At 42.3% G+C, this 22,196-nt stretch overlaps 1 protein-coding gene across 1 annotated transcript; it reads left to right on the forward strand.

Moving 5' to 3' along the window:
* Positions 1 to 241: 241 nt before the first annotated feature.
* On the forward strand, positions 242 to 928 carry basp1 (brain abundant, membrane attached signal protein 1; the record flags this gene model as incomplete). The annotated part of the gene is made up of 1 exon (XM_084139895.1): positions 242 to 928. The coding sequence occupies one exon, from the start codon at positions 242 to 244 to the stop codon at positions 926 to 928; it is 687 nt and encodes a 228-aa protein (XP_083996021.1).
* Positions 929 to 22,196: the final 21,268 nt, after the last annotated feature.

Below are 22,196 nucleotides of genomic sequence, written 5' to 3' on the forward strand. Positions count from 1 at the left end.
TTTTTCTCATTTTGTCAGTCATAGTTGATGATGAAATTTACAGGCCTCTCATCTTTTTAAGTGGGAGAACTTGCACAATTGGTGGCTGACTAAATACTTTTTTTCCCCACTGTACATCCTCCTTGGTATATCAATGTTGATTACCAGAGTGCAATGCATCAGTATCCACTGGGGATATATCACCACCAGCTTTTCCAAAGTCTAAATTAATTCCTCTCTTTTTTATCTTTCAGAGGCTAAAATGGGAGGCAAGCTCAGCAAAAAGAAGAAGGGATACAATGTAAACGATGAGAAGGCCAAAGACAAGGATGCCAAACCAGAGGGCGCGTCAGCCGAGGAGAGCGAAGCCCAGAGCGACAAAAAGGATGAGGCCCCTGCTCCCGCCGAGACCACCGAGGTAGCCAACGACGCAAAGGACGCGCCCGCAGCCGATGCCACGACGACCAAGGAGGAAGAAAAGGGTGCCTCCCCTCCCGCCAAGGAGCCGGAAAAACCTGCAGCGGAGCCCAAAGCGGAGGTGTCTAAGGCTGCGGAAGTCGCCGACCCTGCCCCCAAAGCCAAGGAGAAACCAGCCGACCCTGCGAAAGAGCCAGCCCCCGCCGCTAAGGAAGCCGCCCAAGCTCCAGAGGTCAAGGCCCAGGCACCTGCACCACCCGCAGCCCAGGCTGAAAACAAAGACGAGGCCGACGCTAAAAAGACTGAGGACCCCGCAGCACCAGCAGCTAAAGCCGAGGTGGCCCCTGTTGCCGCTGTCCCCCAAGCCAAGCCCACAGAAGCAGCAGTGGCAGCCCCGGCCAAGGAGGCCCCAGCCCCTAGTTCATCAGCAGCACCGCCGGCTTCCGCTGAGCCCGCCACACTGGTCAAGGAGGCCAATGCAACAGAGGCACCAGTTCCAAGCAAGGATCAAACCGTAGCAGTTCAAGATTAATGGACGCTTCTTTTAAGAAAATAAATTACGTTAAACAACAAAAATGAAGTAAAAGAGAGAAAAAATGAAATTAAATAGCCCACCCATATTAATATTATAATAATTATAATAATAATAATGATTTGTTGGAGGAGGAGGATTGTGACAACAACCTTGAGAAGGATGATGCTGCTGCTGCCGATTATTATTGTTATGGTTATTCTATTTTTTCTGCTGTAGTATTTGAACTTTGATACAAGTCTGTGTCAACCATATGCCCCTCCATTTCACACCATCCTTCCTCCATCCATTTCTGGGATTCAACATTCTCCGCCTTCATCTCGCTCACAGTCCTCTGAGACCTCTGTGGTCTGGGACCATACACGTACATTCCCCTGGACAGTGTGCTGCGGATGTCTTAAAACGAAGTGGAAAAAAAGGGGTTTACCAGCTGGACATGCACTCTGTCTGTCCCATCCTCGACTCACCCCCTCCCCCATTCCCCAAACTCGCTCCTCTCCAGAGTGCCGTGTTCTCTGCTACCGTACCTGTCACCTCTGTTTTGGCGCCAAGTGAGTTCCCTTTGCTGTCCTCATAGTCTGCAGCTTATTTGGTATTTTTGGGTTGTTCGCGCTATATGTGGTCACTCAGTTTCTTGCCGCCTGTTTCCCGACAGGTTCATGCCACCTCGCTCAGACTCTGAGTTGAGAGGAGGTACTTTGAAATTCTGAGACTTTCCCAGAGGTACAATATCTGTCTACGCATTCTTAGGCATATGAAGATGTCCTAAGAAGTTTTTTTTACAACACTCTTATACCTTCTTAGTTTTTCTAAGAAAAACAGTAGTTGTAGATGATCTGGATGGTTTTTGAAGCATTTCTTAAATGTTCCTAGAAATCCTGAAAAGCTTTGTAGATTGTTGTCAGACGTTCCAGCTCTGAATTCGTAGACATCGGGAATTCTCAGTTCTTCTGGGCCATTCTGACTGCAGCATAGTCTGTTTCTCTTCCTTACAGTGGGGGGGTGGTTGTTATCTTATTTCAGTTGAAAAGGAAGACATATCTACTGTGTTTTAATCAATTTAGCTCAATGGCTCTCAGCCTATAGCACAAAGGTGCAATACATTTACACTCAAAAAAGGGATAGTGCCCAGCTGACAACAGTAGTAGTGTTGTCTGGGGATGGGGGTTCTAAATGAATGGTACTGCATGAGGCATCTGCAGCCTACTCAAGCTGCCATGGTCCTTGTAACCATGGCTACCATGTGACATGTTCGAGTAGTAAGATGGAAGAAACTCGCACAAGGAAGGGAGCCTCTAATCTTGTCATCTCCACCTACCATGCATTTTCCTCTACTTTCTGCTCATATATGTTACATATATGAAAATATATGTAGGTATATATGTAGATTTATTCACCCCATTCATTCATTGTCATTCGTTCATTGAGTACCTTTCGGTCAGTTTCTCCCAGTTGACACACAACATTTATTTTTGCCCAACAATGTAGAAACGTTGCGAGGAATGTTGTGTGTCACTTGGGGGATTGTCTCTTCCTCTCTTGACAAAGTAATTGCATGTCCGTGGTTGGGTAAACCTGTGTAGTCCTGTCTTTCGGTGAAGTGGAAAATAGCTTTTTTCAAGTCTGCATTCATGGCAATTACAGTTGATATTTCATTCCATGTCTTACCGCTATCTCCACACCACCTCTCATTCAAACAAAATAAAATAAAAATGTAAGCATTCAAATTATATGTACTTGTATAAATGGTGCAACAGTAATAAAATTTAAGAAATTGATTGAAACTTCAGGCCTCTAGCAAGACCATATTTTGTTTTCCAGCTTTGTCACACACATCAAAAAACTATCAGGCCTGCCTTCACCTTTTGAACTGTCTCTGTCTGAACAGCATTTGGCATTGGGCTTGGAAAGAGAGAGCTCGAGACCTGCATTCAAGCTCAAGTGCTGTAGATATGACTGACGTCACTGTGTTTGCTTAGCAGCTTTGCTTCCTTCCCTATCTGGGTACACTGTCCTTTAATGCTGAGCGATTAGTGCTTTTTGAGGTTGGTTCGGTTTCGGTTCGGTCCTAAAAAAAATAAGCATGGTCTTCGATAATTTTTTAAAACATGAAATGCATTATGAGCTTTTTCCATGGAAATTCCAAAGCCAGAAATGGTGAACATTCAATTGCCAAAACATTAAAAACGTTCCCTTGTCTAGGTGTACATTGGTAGACATCAGCAGAAAAATTATCAAATGCCAGAATTTTCTCCATCTCCTTAGCTATCATACTCTAATTCCACTGATTTCAAAACTCGGACCTCCAGAAAGTGGAGAGCAACACTTATGCAGTTATACTACGTGATATCTTTCAAAAAAGCTGCGTTAGAAAGGATTACCTACACATACTGACCAGCTCATGTTATAGGCAGAAGCGTGCTACATGGCAGACCAATCCGAACTCATCTCTCGACATTTCCAGCCCATTCATTATCTCAGCCAATCATGGCTATCGGGAAGGTTGCTGTCTTTTTCCGTGGCTAAACCAACTAGGCTCATAATTTAACAATTGTATTCGTATTTACAGATGGCAGATGATTAAAAAAAAGTTTACGTTCAAATGGATCTCCTGTGAAGTAGTGATGCGCTACATATTCACTGCAACCAGTTGCCGGGAAATGTTTTAGAGTGTAATGAAGAACCCTACACGGATGGTTATTCGAAGAACCAATATTAAAAGGTTCTCCACAGCCCAAAAAAGTGTTCCCTTCCAGGGACAAAATTAAGAACCCTTTTTTGGTACTAACTAGCACCTTTTTTTTTGAGTGTGGGATAGAGTTTATACTTTTCACCGGGACAATTACAAAAAGTTTCATGCCAAAGACACACCATAATGGCTTTCCAAGAGGTGTTAAGTGTTCCTGAGTGGTCCAGTTTCAGTCCTGACTTCAATTTGACTTAGGTTTGAATATTGCTTTCTATCAATAAGCCGGTTCAAGTATCTCAGAAACGTCCGGCCTCCTGGGCTTATCATGCATGACAGAGTCTAGGGTTTACCAAGAATTGTGCGACAAACAACAAACATTCAGTCAGCGGCAGTCCTGTGGGCGAAAACAGCTCGTTGATGAGAGAGGTCCTAGGAGAATGGCAAGAATCGTGCAAGCTAACAGGCGGGCCACAAGCAAATAATGGCGCAGTACAACTGTGGTGTGCAGAACGGCAGCTCGGAACACACAACTCGTCTGTCCTTGTCACGGATGGGCTATTGCAGCAGACGCCCACACCGGGTTCCACTCCTATCAGCTAAAAACAAGAAGAAGCAGCTCCATTGGTCACGCGATCACCAACATTGGACAATTGAGGAGTGGAAAAACATTGCCTGGTCCGACAAATCCCGGTTCATGTTGTGTCATGCTGATGGCAAAGTCAGGATTTGGTGTAAGAAGCATGAATCCATGGCCCCATCCTGTCTGGTGTCAACGGTACAGGCTCGTGGCGGTGGTGTAATGGTGTGGGGAATATTTTCCTGGCACACGTTAGGTCCCTTGATAACAATTGAGCAATGTTTGAATGCCACACCTTGTAGAATCCATGCCCAGAGAATTCAGGCTGTTCTGGACACAAAGGGGGGTCCAACCTGGTACTAGATGGGTGTACCTAATACACTGTCCACTGAGTGTATGTTGCCCTAGGAGTTGTGCAAAGTTGGTAGAATCTTATTCAAAATGATACACAGCTGTAATGGCTGCAAAAGTGCTTCCACCAAGTATTAACTCTGGGGTGTGAAGACATACACAATCAATACTTATTTATTTTGTATTAATTAGGAACATTTTCTATAATGTTCACTTTGAAAATGTGGACTAGGTTGTGTAGATCTATAGGAAAATAATAAAATTCCTTTTTAGATTAAATTTTAAGGCAGCAAAATGTGACGACTGTGCAAGAGGTGTGTAGACTTTCACTAGGCACTGGATGTATTGATTAATTACAGATATGAAAATAGGCTTTTGACTTGCCATCTTGGAGCAAGCTAATGCGTACCATCTTGTGTGTCTTTTAAATTGGTCTATGTTTTTATGAAGTACCATTTGAGTGTCATAACCTTCAGCCCCCAGGTAGATGATGTTGCCTAAGATGCGTCAACATAATAATTTCAATCAACACAATGTTTTACTCGAAACACAACCATCAATTTTTTTGCTGACTGGTGGCTTTGTGAGAGACCCATATTAAGGTATAACTAGAGCCAGACGGGTGTTCTTTGACCAGTATTTCCAGCATTATCCACTGGGTTTGCTGCAGGCAGAAAATCCTAGGAAATGCTCTTTAATTGACACAAGATGGCTCCAATCAATAATTTAATGTCTGGTTGTGCATACGTGTTTGGTGGGGGGATCGCCTAAACTAGGGGAGGCTTGGCATGAGAATCTTAATTGCACAAAGCCTAGGATTTGATAGTGAATACTATTTGTAGATCAGTGATTCTACACCTCACTTTGCTCAAGCTGATCCTCCAACAGACTCTATCCCTGATCATCCAAGGTTATAAAAATGGGGCAATACCCCGCTCGGACGCTCTTTGTAGACAACAATATATTCTGCAAAACCTGCAGATTTTTATAAGAAAGACAGGATAGACAGCCATCTGAAAAGAAAATATTATGCTGTCTCAGAAGAATGCTTCTACCATAGAAGGTTGTGGAGGATATAGTGAAACAGTCATCCTTAAGTAACAAGACAACATCGATCAACAAAAATATTTCACAATGTATTCGTTGTCTGTTATTAACATATTGGTATGATAGGCATTTTTATATCAGAAAATGTAGAAGGGGAAATGTAGACTTTTCAGAACATAAATGGCTAGCCTAATTTAATTGACTCTAGAGGCGTCACTACAGACCCGGGTTCAATCCTGGGCTGTATCACAACCGGCCGTGATCGGGAGTCCAATAGGGCGGCTCACAATTGGCCCAGCATTGTCCGGGTTAGGGGAGGGTTTGGTCGGGATAGGCTGTCATTGTAAAATAAGAAGTTGTTCTTAACTGACTTGCCTAGTTAAATAAAAAGTGTCGGAAAACATTTCATTTTAAATCAATCCACATGGTTGGGAATAAGTGTTTTACTAAATCGATAATTATGTTAGAGGACCATGGTATTCACACGTGACAATGAATTCACACGTGGTGTGAGAAAGTGCTATATCGGCCTCGACGTTCGGAAAGTAATTCAAACCCCTTGACTTTTTCCACATTTTGTTACATTAGCCTTATTCTAAAATGGATAAAATAAAATAAATTCCTCATCAATCTACATCATACTCCATAATGACAAAGAGAAAACAGGTTTCTTGATTTTTTTTTGCAAATGTATAAAAAAAACAACGTATTTACATAAGTATTCAGACCCTTTGCTATGAGACTGGAAATTGAGCTCAGGTGCATCCTGTTTCCATTGATCATCCTTGAGATGTTTCTACAACTTGGAGTCCGCCTGTGGTAAATTCAATTGATTGGACATGATTTGGAAAGGCACACACCTGTCTACATAAGGTCCCACAATTGACAGTGCATGTCAGAGCAAAAACCAAGCCATGAGGTCGAAGGAATTGTCCGTAGAGATCCGAGACAGGATTGTGTCGAGGCACAGATCTGGGGAAGGGTACAAAAAAATGTCTGCAGCAATGAAGGTCTCCAAGGACACAGTGGCCTCCGTCATTCTTAAATGGAAGAAGTTTGGAACCACCAAGACTCTTCCTAGAGCTGGCCGCCTGGCCAAACTGAGCAATCCGGGGAGAAGGGCCTTGGTCAGGGAGGTGACCAAGAACCCGATGGTCACTCTGACAGAGTTCCTCTGTGGAGATGGGATAACCTTCCAGAAGGACAACCATTTCTGCAGCACTCCACCAACCAGACGGAAGCCACTCCTCAGTAAAAGGCACATAACAGCCCGCTTGGAGTTTGCCAGAAGGCACCTAAAGGACTCTCAGACCTTGAGAAACAAGATTCTCTGGTCAGATGAAACCAAGACTGAACTCTTTGGCCTGAATGCCAAGCGTCACGTCTGGAGGAAACCTGGCACCATCCCTACGGTGAAGCATGGTGGTGGCAGCATCATGCTTTGGGGATGTTTTTCAGCGGCAGGGACTAGGAGACTAGTCAGGATCGAGGCAAAGATTAATGGAGCAAAGTACAGAAAGATCCTTGATGAAAACCTGCTCCAGAGTGCTCAGGTCCTCAGACAAGGGCGAAGGTTCACCTTCCAACAGGACAACAACCCTAAGCACACAGCCAAGACAAGGCAGGAGTGGTTTTGGTACAAGTCTCTGAATGTCCTTGAGTGGCCCATCCAGAGCCCGGACTTGAACCCGATCTAACATCTCTGGAGAGACCTGAAAATAGTTGTGCAGCAACGCTCCCCATCCAACCTGGCAGAGCTTGAGAGGATCTGCAGAGAAGAGTGGGAGAAACACCCCAAATACAGCTGTGTCAAGCTTGTAGCGTCATACCCAAGAAGACACGAGGCTGTAATCGCTGCCAAAGGTGCTTCAATAAAGTACTGATTAAAAGGTCTGAATACTTATATATATATATATATATATATATATATATACACACACTACCAATCAAAAGTTTGGACACACCTACTCATTCAAGGGTTTTTCTTTATTTTTTACTATTTTCTATATTGTAGAATAATAGTTTAGACATCAAAACTATGAAATAACACATATGGAATCATGTAGTAACCAAAAAAGTGTTAAACAAATATATTTTATAGTTGAGTTTCTTCAAATAGCCAGAATTTGCCTTGATGACAACTTTGCACACTCTTGGCATTCTCTCAACCAGCTTCATGAGGTAGTCACCTGGAATGCATTTCAATTAACAGGTGTGCCTTCTTAAAATGTAATTTGTGGAATTTATTTCCCTCTTAATGTGTTTGAGCCAATCAGTTGTGTTGTGACAAGGTGTGTGTGTGTGTGGGGGGGGGGGTTATACAGGACATAGTTATATTTGGTAAAGTCCATATTATGGCAAGAACAGCTCAAATAAGCAAAGGGAAACGAATGGAATGGAAGACCCAGAGTTACCTCTGCTGCAGAGGATAAGTTCATTAGAGTTAATACACTCCGAAATTGCAGCCCAAATAAATGCTTCACAGAATTCAAGTCACAGACACATCTCAACATCAACTGTTCAGAGGGGACTGTGTGAATCAGGCCTTCATGGTTGAATTGCTGCAAAGAAACCACTACAAAAGGACACCAATAATAAGAAGAGTCCTGTTGGGCCAAGAAACACGCGCAATGGACATTAGACTGGTGGAAATTTGTCCTTTGGTCTGGAGTCCAAATTTGAGATTTTTGTGAGACGCGGTGTGGATGAACGGCTGATCTCTGAATGTGTAGTTTCCACCGTAAAGCATGGAGGAGGAGGTGTTATGGTGTGGGGGTGCTTTGCTGGTGACACTGTCTGTGATTTATTTAGAATTCAAGGCACACTTAACCAGCATTGCTACCACAGCATTCTGCAGCGATACGCCATCCCATCTGGTTTGGGCTCCAGGCTGTGAAAGGGCTATGTTACCAAGAAGGAGAGTGATAGAGTGCTGCATCAGATGACCTGGCCTCCACAATCCCCCGACCTCAACCCAATTTATATGGTTTGGGATGAGTCGGACGGCAGAGTGAAGGAAAAGCAACCAACAAGTGCTCAGCATATGTGGGAACTCAGCATATGTTGGACTCCAGACTGTTGGAAAAGCGTTCCAGGTGAAGCTGGTTGAGAGAATGCCAAGAGTGTGCAAAGCTTTCATCAAGGCAAAGGGTGGCTATTTGAAGAATCTCAAATCTCAAATATATATTGATTTGGTTACTACATGATTCCATTTGTGTTATTTCATGGTTTTCATTTCTTCATTATTATTCTACAATGTAGAAAATAGTACAAATAAAGAAAAACCCTTGAATGAGTAGGTGTGTCCAAACTTTTGACTGGTACAGTATAAAAACAACTGTTTTTGCTTTGTCATTATATGGTATCGTGTGGAGATTGATGAGGGGAAAAAAACCAATTTAATCAATTTTAGCATAAGGCTGTAACGTATTTATTTATATTTTTTTAAGTCAAAGGGTGTGAATACTTTCCGAATGCACTGTATAACACACTAGTCTGTGTCAACAAACCCTATGTCTCTGCTAGTGTTATGGAACACATCTCGCCCCCGTCGTATAGGTCATCGGCACTGGGATGAGCGGGTTGCCTAGTTTACGAAGGAGGTCAGATTTGACTCCCCTTGGCTCTCAGAAATAGTCCTAGAGATGCCAAGCCCCTAGAAACCATTTCTTAGCATGAGGCATTCCAGCAATAATGACTATTTCCTTGTCGCATAAAAGAGAGGATGCAGGAGGGATGGCGAAAAAGCAGGAGGTAGATTACTGACAACTCTTTCTACCTCTCTCTCTCGCCATCTCTCTCTCTCCATCTCTCTCTCTCTCCATCTCCATCTCTTTCTCTCCCTCAGTCTCTCAGGAAAGGAAGACAGTAAATCAAGGTCTTAATCACGGAGCAGTTAACATCCGTTTAGGCTATGAGCCCTGGTCAAAAGTACTGCACTAAATAGGGTATAAGGAGCCATTTGGGAGACAGCCTATGTGATGTCTGATTCAAAATGTACAATGTTCATTGATAGTATGCAGATTTTCCGCCACTCACTGTCTATAGGCTGTAGCTGAAGCTTATCCTTATCTAGATCCTAAACATATACACGCACGCACTGTTACACCCCTCCACACATGCCTGAATTTCTCCAGTCTGAATCACTCTTGTAATCACTCCTGGTGGACTTGCAAACCATACCTGCCCGTTCAACACTGTTCCGTTTGCCGCGGTTTGAATCCTCTTATCCTGACCCACTTTCTGAAGGAATCTTGAGAATAATTTCCCAAACCATCAGTACTGCCTGACTCATTGCGGTACAAACGGTACGATACAAATAATTCCTGTTCAGTTATTCCGTTGTTCAAAATAACTGCAGCTCAACCTGACTATAAACAGCCAGAAATACAAATGCCGAAATGCTACGAGACAGCGGGTATTGACCTTTACACAGACTACAAGCCTCAAACCCCCATGGCAGAAGCCCTTGTAGTGTCTGAAAATGCAATCAAAGACCTCAACGGAACGGCAAATACACAGATCTCAAAACCAGCTGGAGAAACAGGCTATTTTCTTCTCTCTCCTTTCTCTTCCCGAGGACCCCTTCTTCAGTCTCTTCTTTTCTTGTTCACAGAGGAGTTGGTTCCTTTTTTCTCCCTGATGTGTCTGTGCTTTGAAGGCAACGTGAGCGACTGTTGAGAGCAGTTTCAAAGCAGCCATGTCATTTAGCTGACTGACTGACTGAGCAGGTCCTTACTGAGGCTTTCTCTCAGCTTCAAAGCGTAGGGGAAAGTATCAGAGAGGAAGACCCACACACCAGGCAACAGCTCTGCTAGAGATCAGTATAGGTACTTGATGTTATAGGATACTCTAGACTACTAAGGCTACTGAAATCTGGCCCTTGAATCCAGCTATACTTCTAGAGCCATAGGTATCAACAGGGTTGGGGAGTAACGGATTACAGGTAACAGATTACAAAAAAACTTTAACTGTAATCTGTTACGTTACCAGCAAAAATATTGCAATCAGATTACAGATACTTTTGAAAAACTAGATCATTACTTCTAGGATTACTTTTTAATTCAGAAAGGATGTGTGCAGAAAAAAAATCTGTTTTCTTAACGACATTCAAATCAGCATTTAAAAAAGGTGCAAGTTTAAGTTCCGCCTGAGCAAGTCTGACCACAAGTCAGAGACCACTATGATGACACACCAAATGTGTTTAATTGATAGCGGGAAAAGAGCAGGAATAGGCTTTTGTAGGCTACAGTCCAAGAGATGTCTTCCAATTGTGCGACTGCTGTCGGCATCCAAAGATTATCCAACCTGAATAAACGCTTGGAGGTAAGGACAACAGCAATGGTGTAGCCTACGCCGATACGGATATCACTTGTTATTGATAGCTACATAGCGCATTTATGTGAATCACACTGCTGCTCTCTCATTTAGCAATGATCGAGATATCAAAGTGTCACCAACAAAAACAAAAAATAGGCCTATAGCAAATGCAGCATATGGCATCATGTTTTCACATGCAAATAGCACTTTTCTGTAGTGCTCAAAGTAAGCCATTCCAAGAGGGCAGCATTTATTTTTCAACTCGAAGCATGATAACAAAATCATAAACAACAGAGTAGGCAAATAAATCCTTAGTTTTGGGGTTATGCTAAGGTAAAACAATTTGGCTAATCTATACTTCCATATTTCCAAGTCCTATTCTTGAAGATCAAGGGGTATTAAATGAATTGGAATGACTGGAAATCTGAAAGACTTTGGTTTTTAATGTAAATATATAACCTAATCATATTATCTGTAGTAGAAAGCAATGGGTTAGAAGAAGCCTACATAGCCAACCCATGAAGTAAAATGCAACATCTATTTATGGCCAGCTATGTAAACTAACACTAATTTATCCTGCAATAGATGTCGTTCAGTTGGTAATATTCATTTTTGTCTTCTAATGCCTCTTAAGGGGATAGTAATCTAAAAGTAACTGAAAGTAATTTACGTTACTGAGTTTGGGTAATCCAAAAGTTACTTCACTGGTTACAATTTCAGACAGGTAACTGTAACAGATTACATTTAGAAAGTAACCTACCCAAACCTGGGTATCAAACATCTGAGTAGTGTTGATTTAGGATCAGTTTTGTCTTTTAGATCAAATGGACAGCGGGGAGCCGATCCTAGATCAGCTCGCCCAACTATAAGACGCTTGATACATATCGCCCAAGGTTCTTTCATCCTGCCTATCACAGACTGATTTAGACCGGAAACTTACCGCACCTGCAATAGACTTCCTCATTGTTCGTTCTGCAGTATGGCGCCACTGATAAACATGACCAAAGGTTCCAAAAACACCCATATACTGTCACACCCTGATTGGTTTCACCTGTCTTGTGCTTGTCTCCACCACCCACCAGGTGTCTCCCATTTGTTCCCATTATCCCCTGTGTATTTATACCAGTGTTGTCTGTTGCCAGTTCACTTGTCTCGTCAAGCTTACCAGCGGTTGCCCGTACTCCAGTTTTTCTTGTAGTCCCTGTTTTCCAGTTTTGACCATTCTGCCTGCCCCGACCCTGAGTCTGCTTGCCGTTTCTGTACCTTTCAGACTCTGCTCTGGATTACTGACATCTGCCTGCCGCTGACCTGTCATTTGCCTGCCCCCTGTTTTTGTAAATAAACTTTCGCTATTTCGAACTGTCTGCATCTGGGTCTTATCCTGAGCCTTGATAATATACAGTACCAGTCAAAAGTTTGGACACACCTACTCATTCAAGGGTTTTTCTTTATTTGTACTATTTTCTACATTGTAGAGAAGACATCAACACTATGAAATAACACATATGGAAACATGTAGTAACCAAAAAAGTGTTAAACAAATCAAAATATATTTTATATTTTTCAAAGTAGCCACCCTTTGCCTTGATGACAGCTTTGCACACTCTTGGCATTCTCTCAACCAGCTTCATAAGGTAGTCACCTTGAATGCATTTCAATTAACAGGTGTGTCTTCTTAAAAGTTATTTTGTGGAATTTCTTTCCTTCTTAATGTGTTTGAGCCAATCAGTTGTGTTGTGACAAAGTATGGGTGGTATACAGAAGATAGCCCTATTTGGTAAGACCAAGTCCATATTATGTCAAGAACAGCTCAAATAAGCAAAGAGAAACGACAGTCCATCATTACTTTAATATATGGAAGGTCAGTCAATCCGGAAAATTTCAAGAACTTTGAACGTTTCTTCAAGTGCAGTCACAAAAACCATCAAGTGCTATGATGAAACTGTCTCTCACGAGGACCGCCACAGGAAAGGAAGACCCAGAGTTACCTCTGCTGCAGAGGATACGTTTATTAGAATAACTGCACCTCAGAAATTGCAGCCCAAATAAATGCTTCACAGAGTTCAAGTAACAGACACATTTCAACATCAACTGTTCAGAGTAGACTGCTTGAATCAGGCCTAATTGCTGCAAAGAAACCACTACTAAAGGACACCAATAAGAAGAAAATACTTGCTTGGGCCAAGAAACACGAGCAATGGACATTAGACCGGTGGAAATCTGTCCTTTGGTCTGATAAGTCCAAATTTGAGATTTTTGGTTCCAACCGCTGTGTCTTTGTGAAACGCAGAGTAGGTGAACGGATGATCTCCGCATGTGTGGTTCTCACCGTGAATTATGGAGGAGGAGGTGTGATGGTGTGGGGGTGCTTTGATGGTGACACTGTCAGTGATTTATTTAGAATTCAAGGCACACTTATCCAGGATGGCTACCACAGAATTCTGCAGCAATACGCTATCCCATCTGGTTTGCGCTTAGTGGGACCATCATTTGTATTTCAACAGGACAATGACCCAACACACCTCCAGGCTGTGTAACGGCTATTTAACTAAGAAGGAGAGTACTGCCTCAGATGGCCTGGCCTCCACAATCACCCGACCTCAACCCAATTGAGATGGTTTGGGATGAGTTGGACTGCAGAGTGAAGGAAAAGCAGTCCTCAGCATATGTGGTAACTACTTCAAGACTGTTGGAAATGCATTCCAGGTGAAGCTGGTTGAGAGAATGCCAAGAGTGTGCAAAGCTGTCATCAAGGCAAAGGATATTTTGATTTGTTTAACACTTTTTTGGTTACTACATGATTCCATATGTGTTATTTCATAGTTTTGATGTCTTCACTATTATTCTACAATGTAGAAAATAGTAAAAATAAAGAACAACCCTTGAATCCTGGTTGAACGGCACATACTTACGATTAGGCAACCAGACTGCCACACTGGAATTTGGACTAAAGTCACATTTACCGCTCTCGTCCTCCGCAAACATGCCTACCTGTACACATGTAAAAGAGATCTGCTGGCACAGTAAAACACTGGCATTTTATAAGGCAAACCCCAATCCCCCCAATAATGAGACGCACCTGGGCGCAATCACAGTTAGGTGATGCATTTCACACTGTCCAAGCAGTATTTTATGACACTGAAGGAAGCAAATGAGCTTTAGAACATGGTTAAAATATGAGTTTGAATGAAGACTATGGTGGGGAACTGAATCTCTCATATTGCCACAGCCATATACTGTATCTAAGCTTATCAACCTGGCAAGAATTGGGTATGTGTTGTAATACATGTAGCTATCTATAATATGTTAAAACAACAATAAGGTCATGAAAAATACACAAGATTAAATTATTGACTACTGCAAAGACACCAACAAGATATGGCATCTGAGTGTGTGTGTGTGCTATCGTGGGGGGGATTTGTGTACTGAACATGTCTCTGAAACAATAACTGCAGGGCACTCCACTGAACTTCACTCAAGGCCTTGCCACTACACCAACAGCTGCCTCCTATGAAACACCCTCAGTGCCACACACACACACACACACACACTTTATTGGTATTTAGTGGGTCAATTCCCAAATTGACAGAGCTGGGGCAAACTCCTTAGCTGGAATTGGCTATTGATCAAAATGGCAGCCGAGAAAGAATTGTGTATGTGTTCAGTGGCTGCTTAGGAGTCAAAGGACGCAAACAGCAAAGACGAGAGAGTGTGTGAGCGTTGACTTTCTGCTTAAAAACGCTTTTCACACACACGTCTTTCACACCTGAGACGTAACAATGGAGCGATCCCTTTGTCGTCCATATGTGTCCTATCTGTACATGAAATACACCTCCATCTCTAAACACACACACTGAGGAAAGTGAAGTCCTGGGCCGGTGTTCATAAAGCATAATACATTTGATTTATTTACATGGACAGGAATGACCTAAGCTTAGCCACGTAATGACAGACCATCTTTGACATAAAAGTAAGGCCCAGCTGTGCAGCCGTACACGAAGACTGGGAATCTGTGCCAATTCCCATTCATCCACGACCCCGAGCACTGAATTTGAACCAGCGTCAGAGGTGCACCTCCAATCCTGTCTACCAGAATGAGCGGATCCGAGATCAGTGGATGCGGATCCACATTTAGGGTCTATTACGGACCTGTGGATACTTGATGGGGTGAGTGAGTTCATTCCCTGACAACTGATCTGAGCACACACTCACCCCCCTCGGCCTGTTGCGAGATGGTGTTGCCATAGCGATATGGTGATGGTAAACTGGCGTGATAGGCTGTCACTGCGAGGCAGTACTGCAAGGAGGATAAATTCTCTCTAAACATCCATACTGCCATAGAGATTCTCTAACCATCTATGAGAGTGGAAAGACTATTTACTGTATTAAAGACACTGAATGTGTATTTGATATATATGGCGCTCTTAACTGTACTGTCACTAATCACCCATCTAGAGAACTGTATACAATAAATTAAGACTTTCTCATATTGTAGAAGTACTTTATGTAACATAACATATATTACTAGGTATTTTCTGAGGAATAATCTTTTATTTCTGAAAAAATGTAATGTAAAATAGTATTTACACAGTAATAATCTATGATTTACTTGTTTGTTTCAGTCTGATTAATTGAAAACACCACTAGGCACCATTTTGGCAACAGGTAGCTACCAATGTTGAATTCTTTCAAGTACCAGAAAGTGCCTCTTACCAAACAATTTCCTATGAAACACCAGGTAAATCACATAGATATGCTCACATTATAAGGCCGGTAACCCAGACGCAGATTAAGCCTAGTCCTGGACTAAACATAATTCTCAATGTAGGCCTAATCTGTGCCTGGAAACCGACCCATAGAGTAATAGGGACTCTTCAAAACTAAAGTATGATAGATATTCAGAAGGGACTTATGTTAGCGTTTACTTAGCAGACCGGATCATTTGTGCTTTAGAATTAAACCGAAACGTAATGTAATCACAAAATTATTCCAATCCAAACACCTTTTGAAGGTCTATTTGGACAACAGCTGAGCCTTTTCATTTGTTGTCATAATGTCACCCACTAAATTCTGAAGAGACTCAGAATAGTTCCGATAGGTTAGGCAAGTGGTTCTCAAACCTCTCCGCTGAAACCCCCAGCCGTTCCATGTATTTGATCTAGTCCAAAGATAGCACACCTGATTCAACTTGTCATCAAGCCCTTGACTAGGTGAATCAGGTGAACTAGTTCAAGGCTCCAACAAAATTGTGAAACGTCTGTGGATCTCAGAGGAGAGGTTTGAGAACCACTGGGTTAGGCTACTTCCACATACAGTGGGGAAAAAAAGTATTTAGTCAGCCACCAATTGTGCAAGTTCTCCCACTTAAAAAGATGAGAGAGGCCTGTAATTTTCATCATAGGTACACGTCAACTATGACAGACAAAATGAGGAAAAAAAATCCGAAAATCACATTGTAGGATTTTTTATGAATTTATTTGCAAATTATGGTGGAAAATAAGTATTTGGTCAATAACAAAAGTTTCTCAATACTTTGTTATATACCCTTTGTTGGCAATGACACAGGTCAAACGTTTTCTCTAAGTCTTCACAACGTTTTCACACACTGTTGCTGGTATTTTGGCCCATTCCTCCATGCAGATCTCCTCTAGAGCAGTGATGTTTTGGGGCTGTCGCTGGGCAACACGGACTTTCAACTCCCTCCAAAGATTTTCTATGGGGTTGAGATCTGGAGACTGGCTAGGCCACTCCAGGACCTTGAAATGCTTCTTACAAAGCCACTCCTTCATTGCCCGGGCGGTGTGTTTGGGATCATTGTCATGCTGAAAGACCCAGCCACGTTTCATCTTCAATGCCCTTGCTGATGGAAGGAGGTTTTCACTCAAAATCTCACGATACATGGCCCCATTCATTCTTTCCTTTACACGGATCAGTCGTCCTGGTCCCTTTGCAGAAAAACAGCCCCAAAGCATGATGTTTCCACCCCCATGCTTCACAGTAGGTATGGTGTTCGTTGGATGCAACTCAGCATTCTTTGTCCTCCAAACACGACGAGTTGAGTTTTTACCAAAAAGTTATATTTTGGTTTCATCTGACCATATGACATTCTCCCAATCCTCTTCTTGATCATCCAAATGCACTCTAGCAAACTTCAGACGGGCCTGGACATGTACTGGCTTAAGCAGGGGGACACGTCTGCACTGCAGGATTTGAGTCCCTGGCGGCGTAGTGTGTTACTGATGGTAGGCTTTGTTACTTTGGTCTCAGCTCTCTGCAGGTCATTCACTAGGTCCCCCCGTGTGGTTCTGGGATTTTTGCTCACCGTTCTTGTGATCGTTTTGACCCCACGGGGTGAGATCTTGTGTGGAGCCCCAGATCGAGGGAGATTATCAGTGGTCTTGTATGTCTTCCATTTCCTAATAATTGCTCCCACAGTTGATTTCTTCAAACCAAGCTGCTTACCTATTTCAGATTCAGTCTTCCCAGCCTGGTGCAGGTCTACAATTTTGTTTCTGGTGTCCTTTGACAGCTCTTTGGTCTTGGCCATAGTGGAGTTTGGAGTGTGACTGTTTGAGGTTGTGGACATGTGTCTTTTATACTGATAACAAGTTCAAACAGGTGCCATTAATACAGGTAACGGGTGGAGGACAGAGGAGCCTCTTACAGAAGAAGTTACAGGTCTGTGAGAGCCAGAAATCTTGCTTGTTTGTAGGTGACCAAATACTTATTTTCCACCATAATTTGCAAATAAATTCATTAAAAATCCTACAATGTGATTTTCTGGAAAAAAAATCCTCAATTTGTCTGTCATAGTTGATGTGTACCTATGATAAAAATTACAGGCCTCTCTCATCTTTTTAAGTGGGAGAACTTGCACAATTGGTGGCTGACTAAATACTTTTTCCCCCACTGTATTTACTGCTCTGTGCAGACGCTTTAATCACAATCACTAACCCATTCTCTCACTGTGAAAGTGAATGCACATCCACCATACTAGAAAAAAGGAAACAGTTGACACATACACATCCATGACTGATACCATAGCAGGAGGATAAAGGGCGCTAAGGGGGTGGGTAGGTGTAGGAGCGTTTGTGTGTGTCTTTAAATTGTAGTGAACCTTGCAATTGTAATTAATGAGATCCTTATCCTTTAATAAGATATAGAGATATGTTAATGATACATATTGTATACGTAGAAACATCTTGTGTGGAATATATTCATTTACCATTCCCATATAATTAACTTGCTGGGTTACTTTTCTTGCATATGTTCTTATTCAGCAACGTGTTGAATACTGGAAAAGGGACATAAAGTCACAATATGGAGAGCGACGGTGGCTGTAGTGGCAGCGAACAATGTCCCAACGTTCTAAAAGGGCCATTTCTTTTAGACACTTTACAGGTTTGGTTCCAATGTATTTATCTATACTGTATGTCCAAGAAAAGGCATGATATACCTTTATAATGTATTGGTGTCAACAAAATCAAATTTATTGTATGCTACTCACAAAAAGAATGTCGAGGTTTGTCACGATTCTTTGTTGATGAGTGGTTAAAGGAAGAATGGTTTCCAAGTATGCATAGACAGGTTCCAATTGATATTGATGGTAAAAGGTAAAGAATTATCAAGGTAAAAAGGATGAAATTAAACGGTAAAAATAATGTTAAAAGAACGGTTGGAAAAATCATAACTCGGTGTCTATCTAGCAGGCTCCATACACCTGTTAAAATCAAAGTTCACTAATGCCATTCTTCTTTGGTATGATGGCATTCATACATTTTGTTTGTGCATGCCGCCACCTACTGTGCGGAAGTGTTTGTTCAATCACGTTACATTTGTGAAACAAAAATAAAAAGGAAGGGGGAAAAAATAAGAAATTGCACCAGCAACCAACCCTACACCTATATACCACTATTTCATAAAATAAATATCTCAGAAATATCTTGTAACTCTTCTGCAGTAAAATCTCGTACACCCAGGTACTTCTCTGCAGCTGCCACCTACAGTACACTCATTAAAAACCCACTACCCTGACCCTATCTGCTCTTGCACCATGCCATCGGCCTGGGAGGACGGGACACCACCACTCAACACACCCTGTAACTCTTCTGAAGTCAAATCTTGTATACCCAAATACTTCTCTGCAGCTGCCACCACAACATCTATTTACGGTGATTTACGTTCCATTTCTGTGGTACAGATGATAACCATTGCTATGAACGCTAAGAAGCCAACCTTACTGAAGGATAAATCACTTGTTGGCCTATCCCTCTGTGCTGGCACAAATCTACTACTAACTGGAATCCTCTCAGGATCCCTCACCCTTGACCCATCCTCCTTTACTTTATTCACTGCCTCAGTATATGACACATTCTGCACTACTCTGGCTCTGGCCACGTCAACCTGCACCTCTCGCACTGGACACTTCCAATCCCCAGCAACATTGGCACCCCTACAGTTGACACACACAACTTTATCCACCGAAACTACACAATCCTCTGACACATGCCCTCCTGCACACTTCCCACATCTTGGAATCTCCCTTCTACACACTGCCAGACGGAAGCCACTCCTCAGTAAAAGGCACATGACAGCCCGCTTGGAGTTTGCCAAAAGGCACCTAAAGACTCTCAGACCACGAGAAACAACATTTTCGGTCTGATGAAACCAAAATGGAACTATTTGGCCTGAATGCCAAGCCTCACGTCTGGAGGAAACCTGGCACCATCCCTACGGTGAATCATGGGGGTGGCAGCATCATGCTGTGGGGATGTTTTTCAGCAGCAGGGACTGGGAGACTAGTCAGGATCGAGGGGAAAAATGAACGGAGCAAAGTACAGAGAGATCCTTGATGAAAACCTGCTCCAGAACGCTTAGGACCTTAGACTGGGAGGAAGGTTCACCTTCCAACAGGACGACGACCCTAAGCACACAGCCAAGACAATGCAGGAGTGGCTTCGGGACAAGTCTCTGAATGTCCTTGAGTGGCCCAGCCAGAGCCTGGACTTGAAGAGATTTCTGAAAATAGCTGTGCAGCGACGCTCCCCATCCAACCTGACAGAGCTTGAGAAGATCTGCAGAGAAGAATGGGAGACACTCCCGAAATACAGATATGCCAAACTTGTAGTACTGAGTAAAGTGTCTGAATACTTATATAAATGTAATATTTCCGTTTTTTTAATACATTTGCAAACATTTCTAAAACCCTGTTTTTGCTTTCTCATTATGGGGTATTGTGTGTAGATTGATGAGGGGGAAAAACTATTTAATCCATTTTAGAATAAGGCTGTAATGTAACAAAATGTGGAAAAAGTTAAATGGTCTGAATACTTTCCAAATGCACTGTATGTGTGAAATGCTTGCTAAAGTGTGTGATATCAACAGAGGTATATTTTCTGGGTGACCTAAATATTGACTGGCTTTCATCAAGCTGTCCACTCAAGAAAAAGCTTAAAACTGTAACCAACGCCTGCAACCTGGTTCAGGATATCAGTCAACCTACCAGGGTATTTACAAACAGAACAGGAACTAAATCATCCACCTGTATTGACCACATTTTTACTAACGCTGCAGAATTCTGTTCTAAAGCAGTATCCACACCCATCGGATGTAGTGATCATAATATAATAGCCATATAATGTATAAGCAATCATACAAGAGGTTTTGCAATGATTCCTATGTTGAAAATGTGAAAAATATTTGTTGGTCAAATGTGTGTAATGAGGAACATCCTGATGCTGCACTTGAAGGATTTATGAAATTGCTTCTTCTGGTTACTGACAGGCATGCACCCATTAAGACACTGACTGTTAAAACTTCAAAATCCCCATGGATAGATGATGAGTTGGAAAACTTTATGGCTGAGAGGGATGAGGCTAAGGGCATGGCAAATAAGTCTGGCAACACAGCAGATTGGCAAACGTATAGTAAATTGAGAAATCACTTAACTAAACTAAACAAGAAGAAACAATACTATGCAACAACGATAAATGATTTAAAGAAAGATAATTAAAACCTTTGGAGTTCCTTAAATGAAATTCTAGGCAGAAAAGCAAACTCGGCTACATCCTTCAATGAGGCTGATGGTTCATTGACAACCACTTTAATAACTTTTTTGTTGACAAGATTAGCAAATTTAGGCATGACATGAAACAACAAATGCTGAGCCTTCATATTCATGCATAATGGGCCAAATAACGAAAGACAAGCACAGTAGCTTTGAATTCTGCAAAGTTAGTGTGGAAGAGGTGAAACAATTATTGATATCTATAAATAAGGACAAACCACCTGGAACCGAAAACCTGGATGATAAAAGGTTGGTAGCGGAATACATTGTGACTCCTATTTGCCACATCTTCAATCTAAGCCTACAGCCGTGGTCAGAAGTTTTGAGAATGACACAAATATACATTTTCACAAAGTCTGCTGCCTCAGTTTTTATGATGGCAATTTGCATATACTCCAGAATGTTATGAAGAGTGATCAGATGAATTGCAATTAATTGCAAAATCCCTCTTTGCCATGAAAATTAACTTAATCCCCCCAAAAAAACATTTCCACTGCATTTCAGCCCTGCCACAAAAGGACCAGCTGACATGTCAGTGATTCTCTCGTTAACACAGGTGAGAGTGTTGACGAGGACAAGGCTGGAGATCACTCTGTCATGCTGATTGAGTTAGAATAACAGACTGGAAGCTTTAAAAGGAGGGTGGTGCTTGAAATCATTGTTCTTCCTCTGTTAACCATGGTTACCTGCAAGGAAACACGCGCCGTCATCATTGCTTTGCACAAAAAGGGCTTCACAGGCAAGGATATTGCTGCTAGTAAGATTGCACCTAAATCAACCATTTATCAGATCAAGAACTTCAAGGAGAGAGGTTAAATTGTTGTGAAGAAGGCTTCAGGGCGCCCAAGAAAGTCCAGCAAGCGCCAGGACGTCTCCTAAAGTTGATTCAGCTGCGGGATCGGGGCACCACCAGTGCAGAGCTTGCTCAGGAATGGCAGCAAGCAGGTGTGAGTGCATCTGCACGCACAGTGAGGCGAAGACTTTTGGAGGATGGCCTGGTCTCAAGAAGGGCAGCGAGGAAGCCACTTCTCTCCAGGAAAGACATCAGGGACAGACTGATATTCTGCAAAAGGTACAGGGATTGGACTGCTGAGGACTGGGGTAAAGTATTCACTATAAATATCTGCTTTTCAAAATGCAATATTCACCTTACTTTTGATCGAATTTTCTATCACTTAATCAAACTGCTCAAAACGACTAACTACTGAACCAAAATGAT

This window comes from Coregonus lavaretus, assembly GCF_964263955.1.
Source record: "Coregonus lavaretus genome assembly, chromosome: 23".
NCBI classification, from domain to species: Eukaryota; Metazoa; Chordata; class Actinopteri; order Salmoniformes; family Salmonidae; genus Coregonus; species Coregonus lavaretus.